Genomic DNA, 24,569 nt, shown 5'->3' on the forward strand with positions numbered 1-24,569 from the left:
AAATAAACAACTAGGCTGAAGCAGACTTTTCAACAGCAGCAAAAGAATTGAAATAATACTTCAAAGAGCTAAGAAAAAATAACTGTCATCCTACAGCTATACACCCAGCAAAGCTATCTTTCAATAGAGAGAGTAATATAAAAATATTTTACGATAAGTAAAAACTAGAGTTTACTAATAGACATATACTAAAAAAATCCTAAAAGATGTATTTCAAAAAGAAAGGAAATGATTACACAAAATGATATGTCATAAAAGAAAGAATTATGCCCTGGCTGGTGTGGCTCAGTGGATGGAGGGAACCAAAGGGTAACAAGTTGATTCCCAGTCAGGGCACATGCCTGAGTTGTGGTCCAGGTCCCCAGTAGGTGGAGCATGAGAGGCAACCACACTTTGTTTCTCTCCCTCTCTCCCTCTCTCCCTCCCTTCCCCTTTGTCTAAAAATAAATAAATAAAATCTTTTTTAAAAAAAGAATCATGAGCAAAGGAAATGAACTGGCAAATGTGTAGGTAAATTTAAATAAACTTTGTGTAAAATAGTAATAATATCCACTTTTTTGAAGTCTAAATATACAAAACCAAAATACTGAATAATAATCAGAGTGAGGTGATTGTTGAGTGATCTAAGCTCCTTATATTTTCTTGTTAAGATACTGACTTTAAACTTGGTTAATTAAGAACACATAGCAAATTTTCAAGGGTAATCTAATCTAAAAATAGAGTAGGTATTTCCAAACCAAAGTAGAATATAAGTAAACAAATAAACAAACAGACATACAAATGAAAACTTACCCATTTTTAAAAGAAAAAAAATTGGGAGAAAAGAAATGTAGTCACAAAGTAGAACAGGAAAAGCAAAAAGTAGGTAGAAACAAAAATAAATAGATCAATACATCAAATATAAATGTATTAAACTCATCAATTAGAATACAGAGGTTTTCAATTAAGATTAAAATATATACATACAAGTTGGGGCTATATATTATTTATAAAAGTTATACAACACATAAGGAATTTGACAATTAAGACATGGATGAAAATATACTAGCAATGATTAACAAAAATAAAGCTGCAGTAACCATAATAATATCAGACAAAATAGGTTTTAGAATAAAAAGCATTATTAGTTATAAAAGGATCTGATTCACTAAAAAGATATACCAATTCTAAATATGTAAACATCTAAAGAAATATCCTCAAAATTCATAGTACTATAAGAATAAATAAATAATCCAATAAATAGTAAATCTGTATGAGATATAAATCTCCCTTGGGGGAAATTTCAATGCAATTTTTTATTAAAATAGAATAATAAGCACAAAATTCAGAATAATTGCTCTTTGGCAGGAAGAGACAAATAGGTATGATAGGATATAGAGTAGAATAACAAATTTTAATTTGTTTAATTAAAGCAAAATCTTCAGCTAAGTGATGCATTCATATGTGTTCATTTTACTTTATGCCTTAAACCTACTTCTGTATTACATATAATTTTTATGTATCAGATATTTTATAAAGTATTTTTAAAGGAAATTTTTTAAATATACTGGGAAAGCAGGGCCTGAAAGAAAGAAATTAGTCATATCTTTTTGAAAAACAAATGTCTTTTCTAGTCTAGCTTTGTTTCTCTCTCCATTGGCCTCACCCTCACCTTATGTCTAAAAAAAAATAAAAACCAACCAACCAAACAAACAAAACCTCATTAGTTTAAAAAACTGGAACATTTCCAATAGACCTAATCCAGATCCATTGGTCATTAAAATGAGTAGACCTCTTAACTGTAATTTTTACTACTACCTTGTAGACCGAGTAAAAAGTCATTATGTAGTCTGAAATACAGAGTTTTGGGGGAAATGCAGCTGGTCCACATTTGCCTTGCCTAGACACAAACTTTGATAAGAACAATACATGACTTTACCATAAAAAATGGAAAATGGCTTTTTTTGCAATATAAATGACTTTTTAATTTGCTTTTTAAGTTGATTGTACATTCATGTGCTTCAAATTTCAAAAGGTATGAAGTTTATACAGTTAAAATTTTCATTCTCATTCTGTTCCCAGGTCACTAATTTTCCATTCCCAGAAGCACAAAATATTATATTTCTATGTTTCCTTACAGAAATACTTTATGAATATACAAGAAAATATATATAAAGACTGTTATTATTATACAAATTACAGTATACTTACTATGTCATTTTGTACTTTGCTTTTTTTACTTAACAAAATATCATAGAAATTATTGAATATCACTCTAGTCTTTTTCCTTCTTATACGGAAATATAGTATTCCACTGAACAAGTATTTAACCAGTCCCTACGGATGGACATTAAAGTTGTTTCTAGTTGAAAGGACACTTAAAGCCAAGTGTTGCCTCAGGCATCCAGACAAATGCTGAAAACATTTATATTGAATACAGTAGCACATTTAAGGCTATTAGATGAACATAAAATATGTTCTATGTAAATACAAATCTTGCCTTTGTTGAAATGACCATGCTGGTCAAATACAAGTAGATACATGTGATAAGAGCATAGCTTATATTTCAGAAAATAGCATTTAATATTAGTGTTTTTCTCTCCCTTTCAAGGAATATGGCACTGTTATCAGGAGTACAGCAACCTCCAGCACCCAAATTCTCACCTAACCATTTATGACATCGGGTTTCGGACTGACATAAGGATGTATTTCCAACTGAAACAAACATGGTTCGCATTTAGTGAGTGGATTTTCAACACTGGTTTTGTTAAAATTGTCATAAGGAGAAAGCATCTTTTTGTCTGAAGGAAAGCTTGGGTTGGTGTAACTTGTTAAGCACAGTTATCCTGTGTTAAGCACAGCTAACATCCTTAAAGTAAATGTATTCATTCTACTAGTAAGTGGAAAAGTCATGGAGTGGAATCCATTATATAATCTAAGAAAACATTACTTTAAAATGATTTTAAACTTTTTTCTTTCAAATTAAAATATTTTGGGTTTGGGTATTGATAGCCATTAAACTGATATCCAAGAAAGGTGTTTTAAAAGGAAATAATGCTTGATATATCAAACTTGTTTTATAAAAAAAAGGACAAAAAATAAGAAACAATTTTTATAACAGGAGTTTTAAATTATTTATTATAGGAATTAGAATAATAAGTCACTAAAATAAATTTGCATCTTGAACTCTTTACTCAGATTATCAAATTAGTTAAGGATAATATTAACAAAATATTTAAAGCAAGGTGATTTCAGAGATGGCTTTAAACCTATAGTCCTAGAATGGCTTTATTTTAATATTCCATGCAATTCACAGAGATTCATGTTCTCTCATCAAGTCTTAGAAAATAATCTCCAATTATGTGTTGTTTTAAAAGAAAATTCATCTTCATATCTTTGAAGTTTGAGAGCCAGGTGAGACGTGTTTAGGGAAGCCTGGCAGAGCTGCACGGGGGTCAATATCTTGGGGGGCATCATGATTCCAGGAAGGGGTTCCATCCCCATAACTTTGAAAACTTGATTTTGTCACTTCACCCAGAAGTCACCAGGCTTTCAGGTCCAGGCTCACACTGTGCCACCAGAGTGCCACTTCATTTGTTTACACTGTCAGTTTTACGCCTCTGGGTACACTGTTTGTTTTACACTCTCCCTGATCAGAATGCAGACATATCCCGAGGAGGACACTGCTTTCCTGGGATCAAAGCATGTGAAGTACAAGGCTCCTAATGAGGATCCTTTTTAGCAGAGGGCCTCAGAGAGTTTCCAGAGCTGTTTTCTTCAGGCTCATGCCAAGCTTGCTGACCTGGCCTTCTGCACAGCCGCCCCCACCAGACGCCCTGGTTGACCGAATTTAGTTGTTCTCTTTTCCTTGGATAGTGCTGGATCAGAATACCCAATCCTTGCTCTCATCAGACTAGTTCTCTTCACATAACAAACACATTATTTTTTCAAATATGTTGCAGAAGAATTATTTCATTTACAGCCATTTTTAACTCTAAAAATCAGACATCTTGGAACTGGCATCCTCATGTAATCACTTTTCCTGAATTGGAAGTGAATTCTTATCTCCTCAGCAATCCCCTTACTGTTAGCTATCATTTCTAAAGATGACAAATCCCATCCATTATTCACTGTGACCTCTAGCTTTACTCTCCAGTGAATCTCAGTCATAGGTGCTGTGGTCATCCACTGCTGTCTCTGAAGAAGCTTTGACACAAAAATCATTGAGATGATCAGAATCTGCTATTGGGAAATTAAGAGATGTGCTTTGAGAAAAATACAGAGCTTTCTTTTATTTTGAAGTCTAGAAATATTTTTTTTTCTCAAATGAGCCTCAGCTTTTACAACCCATTTATCAGACATGAATTGATTACTTGCGCTGTGTATGGACCAAATTCTAGGTCCCTGAGATAAGTGCATATGTGCAATTACACTAATCGACAGAAACACTGAAAATAAGCAGAGTTATATGTGCAATGATATGATTTTTATTAGTCTTGAATTGTGTTCGGTGATAGTTCTATTCTTATTTCTGTTTTTAACTATCTCAGTCTCCTCTGTAGAGCTTTAAGTATACCAGCTTCTCTGTAAGGTCTTTAGAAAATTCTGTTGTTTGTTCTTATTCAAACACAAGGAAGGACTATAATATGTAAATTCAAAAGGCATTTAAATTTCTCTAATGTACCATTTTAAATATGTAATTTTATAAAGATATAAGATTGATATGCAATATTCTTATCAATGCAATTTCAGAATATAAACCAATTCTGGTATATCTCATATTCTCAGGTTCATCCAAAAAAGATAATGATTTTAGCTTAATATGACTATATACTCCATGATTTGGGGCTCAATTTTATGTTTTAAGAGAATCAAATGTGCATGTAAACATACATGCACAGTTTAACTAAAAAAAGATAGAGTAGCAAAATGGCACATTACTGAGATCCTCCCACATGTCTGGGCTAACTGATTTCTGCCTACTTGGAAATCTTAAATGGCTTGTGGTGCAGCATCGGGTCTCCATGGTGGAACAATAGGATGAATTGGTGCACACCCTAGCAGTTAGCAGTGGAAATGTTCATGTATCAGCAGAATAACCATCCTGGAGGCAGGCTATGGAATGGATTCTTTCACAGGCAGAAATTTAATTAACTCTCCATTAAGCTTTTTTTTGTAATTTTAGATTGTTATTAGCAGTGGTATATTTCCTTAATATTCAGATCATTCCTGTTTACTTTTGAGCATCTCTGAAGTCAGGATGCATCTTATAGTTAATGAATAGCTGTTTAATGAAGGATTTCTTTACTTTTCCTAAAAAGATACTAAGTTAAAGGTATTTATTTTAGAATTGAGGAAATCAATAATTAGGACTGTTTGGCTCCGAGTAAAAAGAAACTAATTCAAGCTAGCTGAAAAGAAAAGTAAATTGGAGCAAGCTCGGGCCAAGGTGGAGGCATTCTGATTAGAACATAGAAGAGTCTCCTAAAACTCAAAAATAAAACAGGAAAGCAGCTGGACTTTCAAAGTAGCTAAATCAAGGAAACAAAAGCCAAACAGAACCCAAGATTTTCTCTCCTTGCTCTCTCTCTTTCTACACACATAAACTTTATCCTTTCTTTGCAGATTTATGTACTCCTCATGAAGATAGTTTTGGTGCAGTTTATTAAGTCTGTATAACTCTTAGTTCAAGAAGTGTATAAACTCGAACTCAAAACTGACCTAGAATACCTTACTTAGTTCTAATTCTGAGACTTCCATTAGACTGTTTGGGCTGTGTTTAAACCCTGATACCATTGTCGGGGCCATGAATGTGGAGTCACAAAATGAAAATGTGGGCAGCCAAGGCCCTGCTGCCAGGTCAGGTCATTGATAGGTATTGTGAGCAGGACAGACAAAAACTTTCTTCTGTAACAATTCTCTTACTCAGTGAAGGAAAAGTGAAACATTTAAGAGCTGCCTAAAGCAGCCCATCCTTTTTCCTTGCCTGTTTTCCTATTTCTACAGATGGCGTGAAATGTTTCCATAGACAAAGCCACCTGAGCAGGCCAAACATTAGCTAAAGGTTTTAATCAAGATTCCTTAGCATTACTTGACGGTTCTGAAAGTGAATTTCTAAGATTGGCTGAAACTGTCAAGTGTCAGAATTGGCAGCAATAATCATGAAGTTCATTCATAACTTCTGCAGAGAAAGTTTGTTTTTGGATTGATTTGTATCACACACTAATTTTTTCTTTTCTGTTTAAAGTGGTAATACTCTGCATCCTGGAAGTGCTTGTCATCCTCGTGCTGATTTTCCTTAGGAACCGGATCCGCATCTCCATAGCCCTGCTGAAGGAAGGGAGCAAGTAAGGCCCCGACGGAAAAACTCACTGAGTGTGTATGGCAGTCCAGTCAGCCCCTGCCTGTTGTGTAGATGCCCCAGACTGCTTTCCCTTTAAGAAGACTTGTTAAAGAAATCTGCTTCCTATTCAAGAAGACTTGTTCAAGTTTAAATTGCTGGTTATTAGAAAGGTCATGCTAACAGGTCCTCCAGTGTCCCTGAAACCTCAGTGATCAGTGGGTAAAGTAAGGTTAAAACCTGTCTGTCTACATATTAGCACTTTTTTAAGCACTAAAAGTATGTTAGGAGAATAATGTATGTGAAAGTAAGTAATGAAGTTATACTATATGTTTTATTATTCTCATACTGAGTCATATGTTACTATTAATGGTTGAGATCATTTGCAGAACTTTAAAGCACCATAATTCTATAAAGTCAGTTGCATACTATTACCATTTCTATATGAATGACAAATTTTGCCAATAAAAAGAATAATTGATCCTAGCAGCACCAGTAAAGATTTTGTATCTACACCTCTTAATTCAGAAACACTTTATACCCTGAGCCATTTTTATTAAAAATACTATAAAATAAACACTAAATTTTTCATAAATCCATGCTGGGAGATAGTAACAACTACAGTTTCTGAACTATTCCAAAAGGTCACTCCAGGATAATACTTTAAACTTTTGAATAATGCATGGAAGAAACAAAGAAAGCATTACTATAAAGACAACAGATCATGCTCTCCATTTAGAGTGACAGAAACTAAGTTGTTAAAGAGCAAATTACTTTAAACAGTCTTTAAGGATTATTTTAAGAAAGTTGTAATTTGTAATATAACACTGTTACCGAAGCCCATGATTTAAATGGTTAATGAGCAGTTTATTGAATTAAACTCTCCTTCCCACAATAAATAACACCCTATCATTAGCCATGGAAAACTACTGATTTGCTGGATTATTAAAATAATATGCTATTGTGCTTTTCACTGTGACGTGCCCCAGTGTTATGCCTCTAAATATATGTATGAGCACATGCATGTGTGAGTGTGTGTGTACAAAGGGCCAATGCAGCTGTGACAGGTTGATAATGTGCTTCAAGGAAAAATAAGAGCTTAAGTAAATGGGTGCGAGAATACAAGGTAAACAGTGGGAAGCTCAACAATTCACTTACCAGCAGTGTCTGGAGAAAGGAGACAATGGCATAGCTCAGTGAAGTGAAGAAGGTAACAACTTCAAAAGGAATCTATGGAGTGTCCGTTCCTTAGGTGTGGAATAGTCTCATCAGAGAGTCCTCAGCGGCTATGTCAAACAGTATTGGATTTACTCCAGTGTCGTGTGCTGAAAAGAACATTTGAAAGTAGTTTGGGACAGGGCAACTAGGATGGTGACCATTTCAGAAACTACGTCTTATGAGGGAATATCGAAAGAATGATTATCCTGCAGAATAAAAGGAGTTACTCTGAAGGGTTGCTGTGTTGAAAAGGTGGTCATTTCTTTTCCAGAAGGTAGTGGATGTTTGTTACAGGCAGGCAGTTAAGAAAGAAGTTTCTAACATGTTGGTAAGAAATAGAATAAATCATGTCATATAAAAAGGTCTAACAGTGTGGTCACCAGAGCCTTATGAACATATTTTGAATATAGTACAGAAGATCTTGAATTAGGGAGGATTCTCACATTTGATCAGATAATTGTCAAGATCTTTTCCAATTTTAAAGTCTAAGAATCTAAACAAAAGGAAGAAATATTATGATTATACAATATCAAGTATTTATAAGTCAGAATAAGCAAAGGGGAGAGTTTGGGGAAGTCTGGGCAGGAACCAAACATGAGCATTGAAATAATGTCTCTAACTTACAATAAATAAAATTTAATGACTAAGAATATGCCAGCATGATTGGCAAAAAAGAGTCTATGGTTATTACTACTGTTCTGAGAATTAATTCAGTCTAAGGCTCAGTTCTAGTTCAAACAAATAAAACTTTAATTGAGAAATTATAACACTGGATCATTTTGAATTTCAACTCTTTGTTTTATTTCAGAGCCATTGGATATGTTCCCAGTACATTAGTTTATCCGGTTTTAACTTTCTTTTTCCTCTCGATCTGTATTTGCTACTGGGCTGTGACAGCAGTGTATCCTTCAGTATTTCCCTCATTGAACCTCAGGTTCCCAGCACCGTTCCAGACCCCAGGCTGCAGCGCTTTTCATCCTGAGGAGATTAGGAACGTCCTAAAGAAACAGATGATTTTTTTCCCCTCTAAGCTCTAAAAAAAAGTTTCAATATGCTAATTAAGTTTCCCCTCATCTAGATCATATGGTAGAATTTGTTTTATTTTGTCTTCACATATTGTACCTCTTCCTCACGATAACCTTAAAAAGCTTCAATATATTTTACTGTTTTTAAGAGGCTTCTCACTGCAGCTGATCTATGTTATATTCCTCCTGGCCTGAAGAATGGATGAATTATTAAAAGATTAGAAGTTTTTTGAAGTTAATCTCTCAAAGGAATTTTAAGTTATTTGCATTATTTTCATGTTTATGTATTTTAAACTCACCAGCAAATAATTTATCCTTAATAGAGTTCACTCAGTTACTTGGCTACATCAGGGGTACCCATATACAAAATCGTAACTCCAGGCGGACAGTGTAAACATGAAAACAGAACCTGTAACCCAGCGGTAAGTAAAAAGAACTCTCTTTTACTTAATGTCACTACAGAACTCAGCTCCATTTCCTCTAGCTATTGGAGGGATCATCTGAAATAGAGACCTGGTGTATTGACAGGGATCACCATAGAGAAGGGGGAGTTGGCCAGGTGTTAGCAGGAAAACACAGGAAGTGGTGGGAGAATAGAAAGAAAGTTCTATTATTTCCTGAGCTCATTTGTCTTGTCATATATCCAAGAAGCAGTCATCGTCAACAACAGCACTAATAAATGTGAAACTAAAGGGGGTGAAGAGGGATGAGCACAGGATAGAAAATAAGATACAGTGTACTTTCCAGAGTTCATTAAAGAATTATATAGTGATGTGATGGAAAATAGCAGAAGCTCATAGAAAAAGCACAGGACATGCATTTGGGAGGCTACACAAAGGGAGAAGGCGAGGAAGGTGTTATCTTGGAATAGCATTTAATACAATATTATCCACATTTTTTTCTGAGTGCAGATTTTTAACACAACTGGAATTTCCAAAGCTTGCCCTGGTGCTCAGTGTAACTTTGCCTTCTATGGTGGAAACAGCCTGTACCATCAACATATCACTACCTTCCAGATATTCAATCTATTCGTCTTTCTCTGGCTTATAAACTTTGTCATTGCATTGGGCCAGTGTGCCCTTGCTGGTGCCTTTGCTTCTTATTACTGGGCCTTGAAAAAACCTGATGACATCCCACCACATCCACTTTTCACTGCATTTGGACGAGCCATACGGTAAGTTCCACGTTGAACCCTACCTCTGTTTTCCAAGTTCCACTTAGTATACTTATAACTCTATGTGTGCTTATCATTCAAGTGGCAAACTACATATGAGCCCAAAGGTATGATTCAAGAGTCATGGATGTTCATTGGCTCTGTCTGGTTTTATAGCCACAATTTTATACTCTCTACCCAGGCTAGTATTCTTCTAAAAACCATTATCTAGGTTATTAGAGATAAGAGATAGGGGAGGGCACCATATTAAAGGTTAAGGATTAACTTGGCTCTGTCATACCATTGCTCAGCTCTAACATCTTATTTTATGCCAACAGACTATTAGTATTATTTTGGTAGCTGTGGGACAAAATATGTATTGTATGATTTAAAAATCTCTAGACTTTTATGTGTCTGAATAGGAGTCTACTATCTGTCCTCCTGCACTTCCCTTTTACCTATAAAACATGTTTAACTAACGTCCTTTTAGTTAATAGTAAAGATACTTTAACCTTTACTCTTACTTTATCTTTGCCCAGATATCACACAGGATCCCTAGCATTTGGATCTTTAATTCTGGCATTAATTCAAGTGTTTAGAATAACCCTAGAATATTTGGACAAATGTCTTAAAGGTAAGATTCCAGAATTCATCTTTTCTCAGACTTGCTGACCTCTCGGAAAAGAGCAGACTAAGACAAGTGGTTGCAGGAAACATGATGACTGCAACAAGGGTAATGAGAGTGGAGGAGGTCAGGTGGGGGATATATTTGGAAGGAAAAGCCAACAGGACTTGGTGAAGGATTCGATATGGAAGGGGACAGGGAAGAGAAGCAGTGGTGAAGAATAAGGGGGAACACCTTGGCTGGTGTGGCTCAGTGGATTGAGTGCAGGCCTGCAAACCAAAGAGTTTCTGGTTTCATTCCCAGTCAGGGCACATGCCTGGGGTTATGGGTCAGGTCCCCAGTAGGGGGCGTGTGAGAGGCAACCAAACATTGATGTGTCTCTCCCTCCCATTCTCCTTTCCTTCCCCTATCTCTAAAATAAATAAATAAAATCTTTTTAAAAAGTAAAATAAAATAAAAAAGAATAAGGGAGAAAAAGTGTGTGATGCTATCTACTAAAATGTAAAAACCAGGAGAAGCATATTTCAAAGAAGAGATTAAAAATTGTTTTTGACATTTGGTATTGAGAAGCATGCTGGAGTTGTCTGTAAGTTTCAAGTCTAGGGCTTGGGACAGGTCAGGTTTAACCTATAAATATCAGTGTCATTGGCATAAATCATCATATATGACAGGTAGTTTATAAACATATAAAGTCTGTTTAGAATGCACTTTAAAATATTATTAATTGCCAAAACAATCTTGAAACAGAACAACAAATTTAAAACATTTATATTTCCTGATTTTAAAACAATACAGAGATATGGTCATCAAAACAGTGTGGCTCTGGCATAAGGACAGACATATGGATGTAGAATAAAATAGAGAGCCTGCAGTAGCTCACATAAAAGCCCATTCAGTGGGAAAAGGACAGTTTCTTCAACTAATTTTACTAGTAAAGCTGGGATTCTATATGCAAAATAATGAATTGGGACCCTTACCTTACATCATATACAAAAATTATTTCAAAATCAATTATAGGCTTAAACATAAAAGCTGAAAACATAAAACTCTTAGAAGAAAGCATAGGAAGAAATCTTCATAACATTAGGTATGATTTCTTAGATATGATAACAAAAGGCAAAACAAAAACTAAACTTCATCAAAATAATAGAAAATAATTATCTAAGGACATTGTCAAGAGAGTGAAAAGACAACTCACAGAATGGGAGAAAATATTTGCAAATCATATGCTAAAGAAGTGACCAATATTTAGAATATACGAAGAACTTCTGCAACTCAACAATAAACCCAATGCAACACAGGCAAAGGATTTTTTAATGACATTAAACTTTTTTTAGCTTGAGATATACTTGACAAATAAAACTGTAATAAGTTGAAAGTGTACAACATGATTTTTTTTGGTACACATATACATTGTAGAAGACTTCCCACATTTAAGGTAATGAACACACCCATCACCTCATCTCACATATTCAACTTTTTTTTCTTTTTCCTTTTTTGGTAAAAACACTTCAGTTCTATTCTTTTAGGCAATTTCAATTATATAATATAGAATTATCAACTATATTCACCATGTTATACCTTAGATCCTAACACCTTATTTATCTAATTACCGAAAGTTTATACCCTTTTACCACCCTTTCCCTATTTCCTCCCTCTCCCAGCCTGCAGCTACCTCCATTCTTTTCTGTCTAGATGAGTTCAACTTTCTTTTGTGTTCCACATATAAATTATACCATGCATATTTGTCTTTCTCTACCTAGCATAATGCCCTCCAGGTCCATCTCTGTTGTTGAAAAAGTGGTATTTCCTTCTTTTTTAAGGCTGAATAATATTCCGTTGTGTATCTATACCATATTTCCTTTATCCATGGATCCATCAAATGATATGTGGGAAGTTTCTGTACATCAGATATTGTGAACAATGCTGGGTGAGCAGGGGAGTACAGACACCTCTCCGAGACAGTCACTTCATTTCTTTCATATACATATGCAGAAGTGGAGTTGCTAGATCACGTGGTAGTTCTATTTTTAATTTCTTGAGGAACATCCATACTGTTTTCCACAGCGGACACATCAATTTACATTCTCATCAATGATGTACAGTGTTCCCTTTTCTCCACATCCTCACCAACAATTATCTCTTGTCTTTTTGCTATAGACATCCTGACAGGTGTGAAGTGATACCTCATTGCGGTTTTGACTTTCATTTCTCTGATGATGATTGATGACGATTACCTTTCAATGCACCTATTGGCCTTTTGTATGTCTTCTTTGGAAAAATGTCTACTCAGTTTCTTTGCCTATTTTTTTTTAATCAGGTTATTTGGGGTTTTGTTTCCTCTTGTTTTTGCTATTGAGTTCTGAGTTCTTGTATATTTTAGGTATTAACTTATCACATTATATTAACTTATCACATATATGGTTTTCAAATATTATTTTCCATTCCATGGGTTCACTGTTCATTTTATTGATAGTTTCCTTTGCTGTGCATAAGCTTTTTAGTTTGATGTAGTTCCACTTGTTTATTTTTGCTTTTGTTGACTTTGTGTTTAAAAAATCATTGTTGGAGTTCCGGCCAAGATGGGGGCATAGGTAGAAACCCTTTGCTTCCTTGTACAACGAAAAGGAACATAACAACCAATCTAAAATCAATAAACAACCAAAAGCACCAGAAAATCAAAGTACATGGAACTCCAACAACCAAGGAATTAAATAAAAAATCAACCAGAACAACCAGACTGGTAAGACAGTGGACCAGTGAGGGTCAGCTCAGAAAAACCTCGGCAACCCAGCAGACCATGGAGGAGGGTGTGAGGGGGGGCTGACTTAAGGGAATAACCGAGACTAAGAGCTGACTGTGGGCTATGGCTGTTGCCCTGGTGGGAGAAACTCCCAGTCTCACATGAGAGTTTGTTGAAAAGTGCTCTAGAGGCAAGCAGGGAAGTTGCACTGTTTCCTCTCTGGCCCCTCCCCTGCAGCACAGCAAGGAGGGTTTCTCTGCCTGGATTAATACCTAAGGCCCTGCCCCCTTACAACATATTAGCTGTGCCGAGACAAAGAAATAAGGCCCAAATGAAAGAACAGAGCAAAATTCCAAAAAGAGAACTAAGCAAGGAGGAGATTGACAACCTACCTGACGGAGAATTTAAAACCCTGGTAATCAAAATGTTCACAGATCTGATTGAGCTTGGTTGGGAAATGAAAAAAACAAAAACAAAAACAAATGAAGGATACCCAAAGTGAAATAAAGCAAAATATTCAGGGAACCAACAGTGATAGGAAGGAAACCAGGACTCAGAGCAGTGATTTGAAAGAAAAAAAGAATTCAAAAAAATGAAGAGAGTCTTAGGAACCTCTGGGACAACTTGAAATGTTCCAATATCCAAATTATAGGGATGTTGGAAGGAGAAGAACAACATCAAGAAATTGAAAACTGCCCTGGCTGGCATAGCTCAGTGGATTGAGCGCGGGCTGCAAACCAAAGTGTCACTGGTTCGATTCTCAGTCAGGGCACATGCCTGGGTTGCAGGCCATGACGCCCAGCAACCGCACATTGATGTTTCTCTCTCTCTCTTTCTCCCTCCCTTCCCTCTCTAAAAATAAATAAATAAAATATTTAAAAAAAAAAAAGAGGGGAGGCTAAGATGGCGTCGGAGTAGGAAGGAGCAGATTCGGCTTTCCTCTGCTCAGGGGAGAAAATCCTGATTGATCTATGGAGTAGAGAGGCAAGCAACCAACATACTTAAGCATTTTTGAAAATAGGGGACCAAGGATTGTGGCAGAACTGAAAGACCAAAGACCGGACCCTAAGAAGAGTGCTGCAACAAGGTAGGGTCCCGGGGACCAGCGTGTGGTCCAGGGGCCGCAGCCCCAGGCCTGGGGCCCACTGCTGGGTTTGCCATAGGGTCCTTGGGAGAGAGCCAGGTCAACTGCTCCCTCCCCAGCCAAACAAGTTCTGAGCGGCTCTGGGGGGAATCCAGGTGCTGGCAAACACACGGGACCTGTGAGCACCTTTGGAGGCTGTGGACACTGGAGGGGCTGAGTCTCCCAGCGGACCCGCACCCCCACGGTCACTGGTCTGGCTGGAGTGTTTGGCGGTGGGAGAAGCCAGGCCACTGTGGGGAGCAGCAGGCTTGAACAGGAGGAATTTCTCAAGAGGAAGGAGTGAATAGACACAGACACTGTTTGGGGAATTCTCCTAAAGTGGTCAATGGCTCCAGCCTCCCTGCTACCCAGCCCTGGGCACACCAGCGTGCGGGAGCACAGGCGCACATGCAGGGAGAGCATCCCCGCACCCCAGTCCACAGCAGTAACCCTGGGGAAAGACCTGATTCCCACACCCAGGGCGCAAGGCTCAGGAGCCAGTGCGAGCTGGCCGAGGAAGAAAAGCCAAACCAATCATCCTTCAGCCTGCCTCAGCCAGCAAGAGCAGAAAAACCGGTTTGGCCACTTTGAAACCAAGAGACTTTTTAATTTGATTCTATTTTTTTAACAATTTTTAATTTTTTAATTTTTATTGTTTTTATTCTCTTTTGATTTCTTTTTCCTCTCTTACCTGATTTCTTGTTTTATTCCTTCCTCCTTCCTGTCCTCCAATTTTATCTCTTCTTCCTTCGTCTGCCTTTTCTACTTTTACTTTTTAAAATTTTTTCTAAATACCTACAAGTGAGACAAAATCCTGGATCAGTGAAAAGACCAAAGTTGAACCCAAAGAAGGGGCATCACAACAGCTGGGACAGTGAGATAAATTTCACTCTGCTGTTACAGAGAACCTGCAAGTTATTGCATATTTGTATTATTATTATTTTTCCAGTATTCCTACATTTTTTAATAGTATTTTTATATCCCTCTTCTTTTTGTATAGTCTGCTTTTGCTAGGCTGGATATATTGTATGACCTGACAGCTTTCCTCTGATATCTCTTTCCATACTGTATTGCTAATCTACTGTCCTTTAACTCACCTGTGTCCCATTAGCACACTACTCGAGGTTCTGTACTCCCTATTCTTGTTACCTAGATCTCATAGACTCTGTCATATGATTGTTGCCATATTATTGTAAATAACTGCTGTTCCATGCAATTGTAATTACTTCACAACACCCCCCCTCCCCAGATCTTAGCCCATTGCAAAGTTTCCTGAACTCTATTACTGTAGTGGTTAACTCTATTCTCTCACACACTACACGTATTTACTATCCTTTACTCTCACCTTACCCCCAGAATCTGACCTCCCACAACCTCCCTGCTTTATAGATCCAACTCACAATCCTTCCTTCCCCAACAAGAGTCTTATCTTCTTTCCATCCTTTCTAAAAATCAGCTAGCTGGGTGGAAGATCACGGTTAACACTATACATAGTCAAAGGATCTCCTATCTCTTCCCTACTTGCTACTACTGTAAATAGCATAGAATTCTCTGTTGCTGTCTTAAACCATTTTGCCTTCCCCCTTCCAACTGATGACAAAAAAGAATAGGTGGAGGAGGTGAACACCAGGATACCCACCGGAAGAGGAAATCCAACAACAAAGGAACCACTAACAGATAACAACAGAAGAAGGTGAAGGAGGGAGTAGTAACCACACAAACCTCAATCCAGGAAATATCTGGAAATACAACTAAACAGCAGAGACAGTACCCAATACAAACAACTGAACAAGAATTCTTTAAACCGTATACACACAGAAGAATCAGCTTCAACACAACCTGCCCTCACCAGCACAACAAAATACAGGAGGTGGTGGACAGAGTGACCCTCATTTAGCCAGCTGGTGGGAAGGAACCACCAAAGAAAAACTCAATAACAATCAAAACCCAAAGGCAAACACAAAGCCAACTTAAACGACAGCCCAAGACCAGTGAGCTTGGGAGATCAAGGAAACCGCACCACTGAAACTCACTGCTATTCTATGAAAGAAGTTCACAACATAAACCCAGGGGGCCAGAACAGATCAATATAAGAAGCTGAGGCAAACAAGAAGAGTCTCACAAACAATGGGAAGACAAAGAAACAATCCCCAAATGAAAGGAAAGGAGGAAGCCTCAGAAAGAATGCTAAATGAAATAGAGGCAATTCAACTATCAGATATTGAGTTCAAAGCAATGATTGTCAGGAAGCTCAATGAGCTCACAATGAGCTACCAGAAACTACAGGGAAGCTACAATGAACTCACTGAAAACTACATCAGCATAAAAAAGGAAATAGAAACTCTCAACAAGGGCCAAGAGGAAATGAAGAATACAATTTCTGAACTGAAGAACACAGTAGAAGGAATGAAAAGCAGGATCGATGAAGCAGAAGATCAGATCAGCGAGTTACAGGACAAAGTAGAAGAAAACACCCAGAAAGAGCAAGAAAAGGAAAAGAGGCTCAGAAAGAAAGAAGGGGGATTAAGAGAAATGCAAGACAATATGAAACGTAATAATATCCGTATAATAGGGATACCAGAAGGAGAAGAAGAAGAACAAGGGATAGAAAACCTATTTGAAAAAGTAATGATGGAAAACGTCCCTAATTTGATGAGAGAAAAAGTCACACAAATCCAGGAAACACAGAGAGTCCCAATCAAGAGGAACCCAAAGAGACCCACCTCAAGACACTTCATAATTAAAATGGCAAAATTTCAAGACAAAGAGAGAATCTTAAAGGCAGTGAGGGAGAAACAGGAAGTAACATACAAGGGAGCCCCAATAAGGCTAACAGCTGACTTCTCAATGGAAACACTCCAAGCCAGAAAAGAATGGCAAGAAATAATCCAAGTAATGAGAACCAGAGGCCTGCAACCATGACTACTTTTCCCAGCAAGGCTCTCAATCAAGATAGAAGGCCAAATAAGAAGCTTCTCAGACAAAAGAAGACTAAAAGAATACACCTCCACTAAACCAGCTCTGCAAGGGATGCTAAAGGGACTGCTTTAAGGAAAGAAAGGAAGACAGTGAGAGAGGAACACACGTACATAAAAGGCAATGAATAAGTACCTATCAATAATAACCTTAAACGTAAATGGATTAAATCCTCCAATCAAAAGACATAGAATAGCTGATTGGATAAGAAAACATGACCCACACATATGCTGCCTACAAGAGATCCACCTCAGGATAAAAGATCTGCACAGGCTGAAAGTGAAGGGCTGGAAACAAATTTTCCAAGCAAATGGACAGGAAAAAAAAAAGCTGGGGTAGCAATACTCATATCTGACAAAATAGACTTCCAAAAAAGGACCATAAAGAGAGACTCAGAAGGTCATTTCATAATACTCAAGGGAAGAATCCACCAAGAAGACATAAATATTGTAAATATATATGCACCCAACATAGGAGCACCCAAATACATAAAGAAAATCTTAGAGGACTTCAAGAAAGATATGGACAGCAACACAATTATTGTGGGGAATTTTAACACCCCACTATCAAAAATGGACAGATCTTCCAAACAAAATATCAACAAAGATATTGTGGCATTGAACAATACCCTTGATGAAATGGGCTTTACTGATATATACAGAACCCTCCATCCCAAAGAAGCTAAATACACATTTTTTTCAAATGTACATGGAACATTTTCAAAGATTGACCACATGATAGGACACAAAACAAGCCTCAAGAATTTCAAGAAAATTGAAATCATAACAAGCATTTTCTCAGATCACAAAGGACTGAAACTAGAAACTAACCCCAAGGAAAAAAACCCAAAACACTCAAATCCATGAAGATTAAATAGCATGCTATTAATGAATGGGTCAAGAATGATATTAGGGAAGAAATCAAAAGATTTCTGGAAACAAATGAAAATGAACTCACAACAAATTATGGGACACAGCCAAGGCAGTCCTGACAGGGAAGTTCATAGCGATACAGGTCCACCTAGAAAAGTTAGAAACATTTCAAACAAACAACCTAACCCTATATCTACAAGAACTCTAGGAACAACAACAAAGACAGCCCAGAGCAAGCAGAAGGAAGGAAATAACCAAGATCAGAGCAGAATTAAATGACATAGAGACTAAAAGCACAATTCTAATGATCAATGAATCCAGGAGCTGGTTCTTTGAAAAAAGATAAACAAAATCGACAAGCCTTTAAGCAGACTCATCAAGAAAAAAAGAGAGAAAACCCAAATAAACACAATCAGAAATGAAAGAGGAGAGATTACAACAGATACCACAGAAATACAAAGGATTGTAAGAAATTACTACGAAGAACTGTATGCCAAGAAATTTGAAAACCTAGATGAAATGGACAAATTTCTAGAAAAATATAATCTTCCAAAACTCAATAAAAAAGAAGCAGAAAGCCTGAACAAACCAATAACAGCAAAAGAAATTGAAGCAGTAATCAAAAAACTCCCAACACACAAAAGCCCTGGTCCAGATGGTTTCACAGGAGAATTCTACAAAGCATTTAAGGAAGAGCTAACCCCTATCCTTCACAGACTATTTCAAAAAAATCCAAAAAGATGGAAGACTCCCAAACTCTTTTTATGAGGCCAACATCATCCTAATTCCAAAACCAGATAAAGACGCAACAAAGAAAGAAAACCTCAGGCCCATATCGCTGATGAACATTGACGCTAAAATCCTCAACAAGATACTGGCAAATTGCATCCAACAGTACATTAAGAAGATCATACACCATGACCAAGTAGGATTCATTCCAGGGATGCAAGGATGGTACAATATTCGCAAATCAGTAAATGTAATACATCACATAAACAAAAGCAAAGACAAAAAACCACATGATCATATCAATTGATGCAGAAAAAGCATTTGATAAGGTACAGCACACATTTATGATAAAAACACTCAGCAAAGTGGGAATAGAGGGAGCATTCCTCAACATAATAAAGGCCATATATGAGAAACCTACAGCCAACATCATACTCAATGGGCAAAAATTAAAATCTTTTCCACTAAGATCAGGAATAAGACAAGGCTATCCACTTTCACCACTTCTATTCAATATAGTACTGGAAGTTTTAGCCACAGCAATCAGACAAGAAAAAGAAATAAAAGGAATCCAAATTGGAAAGGAGGAAACAAAACTGTCACTGTTTGCAGATGACATGACAGTGTACATAGAAAATTCTATAGACTCCACCAAAAAACTGCTTGACCTAATAAATGAATTTGGCAAAACAGAGGGATACAAAGTCAATATCCAGAAATCAAAGGCATTTCTGTACACCAACAATGAAACAGCAGAAGCAGAGATCAAGGAAAAAAATCCCATTTGAAATAGCAAAAAGAAAAATAAAATACCTAGGAATAAACCTAACCAAATAGGTAAAAGACGTGTATTCAGAAAACTACATAACACTGAGGAGAGAAATCAAGGAAGACACAAACAAATGGAAACATATACCGTGTTCATGGATTGGAAGAATTAATATAATCAAAATGTCCATACTACCAAAAGCAATTTACACATTCAATGCAATACCTATTAAAGTACCAATGGCTTATTTCACAGACATAGAACAAACACTTCAACAATTTATATGGAACCATAAATGACCCTGAATAGCTGCTGCAATTTTGAGAAAGAAGAGTAAAGTAGGAGGGATCACAATACCTGACACTAAACTATACTACAAGGCCACTGTAATCAAAACAGCCTGGTACTGGCATAAAAACAGGCACATGGACCAATGGAACAGAACAGAGAACCCAGAAATAAACCCAAGTCTCTATGGTCAATTAATATTTGACAAAGGAAGCAGCAACATAAAATGGAATAAAAATAGCCTCTTCAACAAATAGTGTTGGGAGAACTGGACAGCTACATGCAAAAAAATGAAACTTGAGCACCAACTTACGCCTTATACAAAAATAAATTCGAGGTGGATAGAAGACTTAAATATAAATCGTGACACCATTAAAGTCCTAGAAGAGAATGTAGGCAGGAAAATCTCAGATATTTCATGCAGAAACTTTTTCCTGACATGTCTCCTAGAGCAAGGGACATAAAGGAAAGAATAAACAAATGGGACCTCATCAAAATAAAAGCTTTTGCACAGCTAAAGAAAACAATATCAAAATAAAAAGAGAACCAACTGTATGGGAAAACATATTTGCCAATGATACCTCAGACAAGGGTTTAATCTCCAAAATATATAAAGAACTTAGACAACTCCACTCTAAGAAGACAAGTAACCCAATTAAAAAATGGGCAAAGGACTTGAACAGACACTTCTGCAAGGAGGACATACAGAAAATCCAAAGATACATGAAACGATGTTCAATATCGCTAGCTATCAGAGAGATGCAGATTAAAACCACAATAAGATACCACTTCACACCAGTCAGAATGGCCATCATAAACAAAGCAACAAACAACAAGTGTTGGAGAGGTTGTGGAGAAAAGGGGACCCTAGTGCACTGCTGGTGGGACTGCAGACTGGTACAACCACTATGGAAAGCAGTATGGAACTTCCTCAGAACACTAAAAATGGATCTGCCTTTTGACCCTGCAATTCCACTGCTGGGACTATATCCTAAGAATACTGAAACACCAATACAAAAGAACCTTTGCACCCCGATGTTTATAGCAGCACAATTTATAACAGCTAGGTGCTGGAAGCAACCTAGATGCCCATCAGTAAATGAATAGATCAAAAAACTATGGTACATTTACACAATGGAATTCTATGCAGCTGAAAGAAAGAAGGAGCTTCTACCCTTTGCAACAGCATGGATGGAGCTGGAAAGCATTATGCCTAGCGAAACAAGCCAGGCAGTGAAAGACAAATACCACGTGATATCACTTTTAACAAGAACCTAAACAACAAAACAAAGAAACAAGCAAAATATAACCAAAGACACTGAAATAGGGGACAGACTGACAGTGACCAGAGGGGAGAGAAGAGGGAATTTCAGGGGGGAATGGGTAGGGTTTACAGGAACAAATTTAAAGGACACATGGACAAAAACTAGGGGTGGGGGGGGTAATGGGAGGGAAGTAGGGAGGGTTGGGTGGGTGGGCTGGAATGGGAGTAAATGGGAGAAAACTGTACTTGAACAATGATTAAAATAAAATAAAAAAAAGAAATTGAAAACTTATTTAAACAAATAATAACGGAAAACTTCCCCAATCTGGTGAAGGAAATAGACTTCCAGGAAGTCCAGGAAGCCCAGAGAGTCCCAAAGAAGTTGTACCGAAAGAGAAACACACCAAGGCAAATCATCATTAAGTTACCAGAGAAAAGGAGACAGTTAAACCTACAAAGAAGGGCCCATTAGACTATCAGCTGATTTCTCAAAAGAAATCTTGCAGGCAAGAAGGGGCTGGAAAGAAGTATTCTAAGTCATGAAAGGCAAGGACCTACATCCAAGATTGCTCTATCCAGTATCTAAGCTATCATTTAGAATGGAAAGGCAGATAAAGTGCTTCCCAGATAAGGTCAAGTTAAAAGAGCTCATCATCACCAAGCCATTAATATATGAAATGTTAAAGGGACTTATCCAAGGAAAAAAGATAAAAAATATGAACAATAAAATGACAACAAACTCACAACTATCAAGAAATGAACCTAAAAGAAAACAAAAGTAATGAAAACAAAAACTAAGCAAACAACCAGAACAGGAACAGAATCAGAGAAATGGACATCACACGAAGGGATTTCAGTAGGGAGGGGGAAGGGGTTTCAGTGGGGGGGAAGGTACAGGGAAGAAGCATAATTAGTAGGCATAAAATAGACAGGAAGAGATAAAAAATGGTATAGGAAACAGGACTCAAAGAACTTATATGTACAACCCATGGACATGAACTAAGGGAAGGAATGCTGGGGGGTTGGGGGAGCAGGGTAGAGGAGGGATAAAAGGGGGAAAATTGGAAATACTGTAATAGTATAATCAATAAAAATACTTAAAAATAAAAATAAAATAAAAATTAAAAAATCATTGCTGATACCAATGTCAATAAGGTTACTCCTATTTTTTTTCTTCTAGTTCTATGGTTTTAGGATTAATTTCAAGTCTTTAATCCATTTTGAGTTGATTATTGTACATGGTGTAAGATAAGGGTCTAATTTTATTCCTTTGTGTATAGATATCCACTCTTCCTAGTTTTATTTATTGAAGATACCATCTTTTCCACATTGTATGTTTGGCTCCTTTGTCAAAAATTAATTGACCATACAGGGTCTGTCTAGAAGTTAATCAGCCATGTAATATGAAAAATAGAGATATTTATTGAAGAAGATACAAGATACAAGAAACATCATACACAGGACAATGACACCTCAATCCCCTTCAAAGTAGACACCTTGGGACTTCACACAGTTCTCCTAGTCACCATCAGCTGCCCATATTTTCCTGAATTTCATCAATAGTCTGAAATCTCTTTTCTTTGAAAGGTGATTTTAGTTTGGGAAAAAGCCAGAAGGCATAAAGTGCCAAATCTGGGTTGTCGGGGGGCTGAGTCACCTGGGTTTCACCAAAAACTCTGCATGAGACATGATGCATGAGCAGGCACATTGTCATTATGAAGCTCCCAATCACAGTTGCCCATAGCTGCAGCCTTCTGAATCATCAGAATAGTTTCCATAGAGGAATGTTCAAGCTTAACACAAAATTTGATGCAGATCTGTTGCTCTCCTCACTCAGTCATTAGGAATGCAACAGCCACACAGTACACATGCTTACTCAACTGCATCTACTGTCCTTGCTGACTAGTATAGTGAAGTTATCATTGGTCATGCAGGCACATGCCAGTCCACTCTCCTGGGCTGCCAGGTTACATCGATGTGCGAACTGTTCTCATTATATTAACAATGGTTGGACTTTTTCCAGACAGACTTCATATGTTCATGAGTGCATTTCTGCTATCTCTACTGTTTCATTCATGTATGGGTCAATTTTTACATCACTACCACACTGTTTTGATTACAATAACTTTGGAATATAGCTTGAAATTAATAAGTACAATGACTTCAGCTTTTTTATTTCTCAATTGCTTTGGCTATTTGTACTCTTTTGTGTTTTCATTCAAATTTTAGATTTTTAAAAAATTTCTTTGAAACATACTATTTTGATAGGGGTTGCATTGAATTTGTGAATTGTTTTGTGTACTATGAATATTTTAACAATATTAATTATTCTATTCCATGAACACTTAATTTTTTTTATATTTATTTATGTCTTCTTCATTTTTTTTCATTAATGGCTTATAGTTTCCAATGCACAGGTCTTCCACCTCATCATTTAAATTTAATTCTCAATATTGTTTTTGATGGAATTGTCAATGGAATTGTTTTATTAATTTTTCCCTCCAATAGTTAGTTGTTAACATATAGAAATGCAACTGATCTTTGTGTATTGATTTTGTTTTATGAAACTTTACTGAATTTGTTTGTCCTAGTAGTTTTTTGTTGAAGACAGTAGGTTTTTTAGTATATATAATGTCATGTGATCTGCAAACAAAGACAAATTTACTTTTTCCTCTCTGATTTGAATGCCTTCTTTTTTACTTGCCTAATTGTTCTGGCTAAGTCTTTCAGTACTATGCTGAATACAAGGGAAGAGAGTGGGTTATTCCTACTGCAAAGGGAAAGCATTCAGTTTTTCCTCATTGAATATAATGTTAGCTTGTCATGTATGACCTTGATTATGTTGAGGCTTACTATAACCAGTCAGTTTGCTAATATTTTGTTGAGGCATTTTGCATTTATAGTCATCAGGAATACTAGCCTATTATTTTCTTTCTTGTTGTGCCTTTGTCTGACTTTGGTATCAGTGTAATGCTGACCTCACTGTACTTATATTTTTTGGAAGAGTTTGAGAAGGGTTGATATTAATTCTTCTTTAAAAGTTTGATAAAATTAGTGAGTGAAGCCATCTATATCTTTTCTTTGTTGGGAGGTTTTTGATTAGTAATTCAGATGAAATTCTATTTCATTATAATTCCATCTTGGTAGATTGCATGTCTATAGAAATTTATCTGTGTCTTCTAAGTTACCTATTTTGTTGGTGTAAAATTATTCATAGTAGTCGCATGATTGTATGTCTGTGGTAGTAGTTGTAATATCTCCTATTTCATTTCTGTATTTGTTTTTTTCTTTTTTTCATTACTCTAGCTAAGGGTTTATAAATTTCATTTATCTTTTAAAAAATCTCTGATCTTCACTATTTCCTTTCTTCTACTTTGTTCTCAATTTGTTCTTTTTCTAGTTTCTATAAGTGTATAGTTAGATTGTTTGAGATTCTTTTAACATAGGTAAATATTGCTATAAACA

The 24,569-nt window shown here is 36.5% G+C and overlaps 1 protein-coding gene across 1 annotated transcript in view; it reads left to right on the forward strand.

Annotated features, from left to right (window-relative positions):
* The window catches only part of SLC44A5 (solute carrier family 44 member 5), a 338,085-nt gene that overhangs the window by 297,707 nt on the left and 15,809 nt on the right, over positions 1 to 24,569 (forward strand). The window contains exons 11-16 of the mRNA XM_045835610.1: positions 2,591 to 2,719; positions 6,227 to 6,326; positions 8,346 to 8,438; positions 8,897 to 8,984; positions 9,474 to 9,736; positions 10,255 to 10,349. Coding sequence (XP_045691566.1) covers positions 2,591 to 2,719; positions 6,227 to 6,326; positions 8,346 to 8,438; positions 8,897 to 8,984; positions 9,474 to 9,736; positions 10,255 to 10,349 — 768 coding nt within the window. The remainder of the gene's footprint in view (positions 1 to 2,590; positions 2,720 to 6,226; positions 6,327 to 8,345; positions 8,439 to 8,896; positions 8,985 to 9,473; positions 9,737 to 10,254; positions 10,350 to 24,569) is intronic.

The sequence above is a fragment of the Phyllostomus hastatus genome, unplaced genomic scaffold (assembly GCF_019186645.2).
Source record: "Phyllostomus hastatus isolate PE091 unplaced genomic scaffold, TTU_PhHast_1.1 phas_contig_209, whole genome shotgun sequence".
NCBI lineage: Eukaryota > Metazoa > Chordata > Mammalia > Chiroptera > Phyllostomidae > Phyllostomus > Phyllostomus hastatus.